The sequence below is a fragment of the Hordeum vulgare genome, chromosome 7H, assembly GCF_904849725.1.
Source record: "Hordeum vulgare subsp. vulgare chromosome 7H, MorexV3_pseudomolecules_assembly, whole genome shotgun sequence".
Lineage (NCBI taxonomy): Eukaryota > Viridiplantae > Streptophyta > Magnoliopsida > Poales > Poaceae > Hordeum > Hordeum vulgare.
This window is the reverse complement of record NC_058524.1, coordinates 201,362,029-201,364,552: the sequence shown is the minus strand read 5'-3', so window position 1 is coordinate 201,364,552 and position 2,524 is coordinate 201,362,029. Positions and strand designations below refer to the sequence as shown.

General features: G+C 56.1%; 1 protein-coding gene across 1 annotated transcript; it reads right to left on the bottom strand.

Annotated features, from left to right (window-relative positions):
• Positions 1–294: 294 nt before the first annotated feature.
• On the bottom strand, positions 295–2,097 carry LOC123409801 (F-box protein At2g40925-like). Its single transcript, XM_045102673.1, has one exon. It carries the CDS (start codon positions 1,603–1,605, stop codon positions 433–435), a length of 1,173 nt encoding a protein of 390 aa, XP_044958608.1. The 5' UTR covers positions 1,606–2,097; the 3' UTR covers positions 295–432.
• Between the last annotated feature and the right edge of the window lie 427 nt (positions 2,098–2,524).

Genomic DNA, 2,524 nt, shown 5'->3' with positions numbered 1-2,524 from the left:
TTCCTTACTACTGTCTCTGTATTAAAATAATTGTCTCAAACTTTATAAAATTAAAACAGTTATTTTAAGACGGAGGAAGTATTAAATAAAATATATTTACTTCCCCTCGTAGTATCATACTCCCTCCGTCCCAAAATAAGTGTCTTGAACTTAGTACAATTTTGTACTAGAACTAGTACAAAGTTGAGATAGTTATTAGTACAATTTTGTACTAGAACTAGTACAAAGTTGAGATAGTTATTTTGGAACGAACGAAGGTATATATATACAACTGAAAAAGAGGGAGAAAATGGATGGAGCCATGCTAACCATCGGATCGCATTAACCCATGGAGCGATTCATTCCATCTCGACCCTCAAAAAGAAAATCGTTCCATCTCGGTGCGATGAGATTTTTTTTAGGGGTATCTCGGTTCGATGGGTTAGGCACGGTTCAGACCTCACCGCTCCATGCCGAACAATTCAGCGCCAGTGCCAGACCATCATCGGCAAAGCAATCCGACAGGTAGCACGAGGACGGGACGAGCCACGCCTTGACGACACGGTTCCTCGCGCCCTTGCCGAACTCCCACGCCGCGCCGGTCATCTCTCGCTTGCCCAGGTCGTACTCGACGACCTTCCACGGCGACCATATGTAGACCACCGCCTGATTCTCCGGGTGCATCGCCAGGAACCTGACCTCGCCCTCGCCCCCGCCGCCGACCTCCACGACGTCGCTGACTCTCACGGCGTGCATCAGGCGCCACCGCGGGCGCGGGCGGCCGTCCTCGAGCGACCAGACTTTGAGCAGCCCGCCGTCGCTGCAGAAGTAGTGCAGCCGGCCGCCGGAGTGCGCGACGCGGCCGTCGCCGTCCGCCGGCTCGGGGAGGTCGATGACCGTGCACGCGAGCCCGGCCCCGGCGGCGAGGTCCATGCGGACGACGCAGTCCGGGTCGGAGGCGAGGAAGTACACCGCGCCGCCGTGGCAGTGCACCGCGCCGGAGAGGGAGCCCGAGGGGACGCCGCCGAACTCCACGTCGCGCGCGGCCCACGCCCGCGTCTCCGACGAGAACACCTCCACCGCCGCGCCGCGGTCGCGCCACCCGGTGAAGTTGATCACGTGGTAGCAGTGCTGCCCGCCGACCGGGTCGAACGCCAGCACGGAGAGCCGCGCCTCCTTGGCCGGCCTCGGGAGCGCTGCCCAGCTCCGTGTCACCGGGCTCACGACGTAGAACTCCGTCGCGCCGGGGTCGCGGCAGAGGAGCAGACCGTTGCACCCGTCGGAGAAGGCGGCGGTGTCGTGCAGCGGGAAGAAGCCGAGGTCCCGGGCCTCGAGCCGGCGGCCCTCGCCGGCGCACGCGTACACGGGCCTGCTGCTTCCAAGCGCGTCACCGTCATCGTCGGGGAAGCAGATCATGGACATGTGCAGGCGGAGGCGGCGACGGAGGTAGCCGTGGGCGATGGCGGCGCACCAGTCCTTGGAGACGCACCTGGAGCGCGCGACGGAGTCCAGCGGCAGGCGCAGGATGATCTCGGCGAGCACGTCGTCGCCCAGGTCGATCTCCTCCGGAACGAAGCCCGTGGCACTCGCGTCGCTGTCCACGGAACAACTCTTGAGGATCACCATTCTTCTTGACACGTACGTACGCTCGTGACTGACCGAGTCGAGGGAATCGGAGGAGCAAGTAGTAGTAGTAGTAGGAATTTTCAGATAATAAGATGACGATGGATGCAGATGGAATGGAATGCTAAGATTAGAAGAGGTGAGCTATAAATAGGAGAGCTCTAATAATTGGATACACGCATCCCCCCATTCTATCGCTATCACTGTATATACCGTTGGAATTGGACAGAGGATGCTCGGGCACCAGTACCACCAGGTCGGCAGGCACGGATAGAATGGTTGGAGCCCGCGTGTGCGCCGACGTGTATCTGGTAGCTCAGTCGACAGCAAACGGGAACCTGCGATCATCGTCGTGGACTCAGCTACGTCGTGCCACGTAGCCGTCTCAAACTGAACTTTTTTTCTTGCGGGAAGTCTCAAACTGGACTTGGGAGCTCGAGTGATTCGTACGGGTTTCTCTCGTCGCCACGAGCTGACACCGCATCACCGCGGAAAGAAAAGGTGGCGCCCGCAATCCGAGCAGCGTTTTCCGGTTCGCGGCCCGAGCGGTGGTCGTGGTCGTGGCCGGTGGAAAAAATAAATAAATAATCGAGACCGCCGCGCCCACGCGCTGCACTCAATGGCGGAGCTAGCATCAAAGTAATGGATGTACAAGGTTGAATAAAAATCATAGTTTTATTTAATTTTCTTCCAATTTTATCTTTGATTGTAATTTTTGCTTGTAGCTTACCAAGCTGATTGCTTGGTTTCTTTCAATTTATCTGACGTATATTGGTTTATGTGTGAATTATACCTAAATATATACAAGCAATTTGCTACAATAATAGATGCACACTTATATATCCTTGTCCTTATCTTATCTAGCTCCGTCCATGGTTTCACTTCACATGCCTCTGTGCGCGGGTGCGCTAGCTCCAAGCGT

Excerpts from the sequence above, each read along its gene's own strand:
- LOC123409801 (XM_045102673.1), bottom strand. The coding sequence starts at position 1,605 with ATGGTGATCCTCAAGAGTTGTTCCGTGGACAGCGACGCGAGTGCCACG.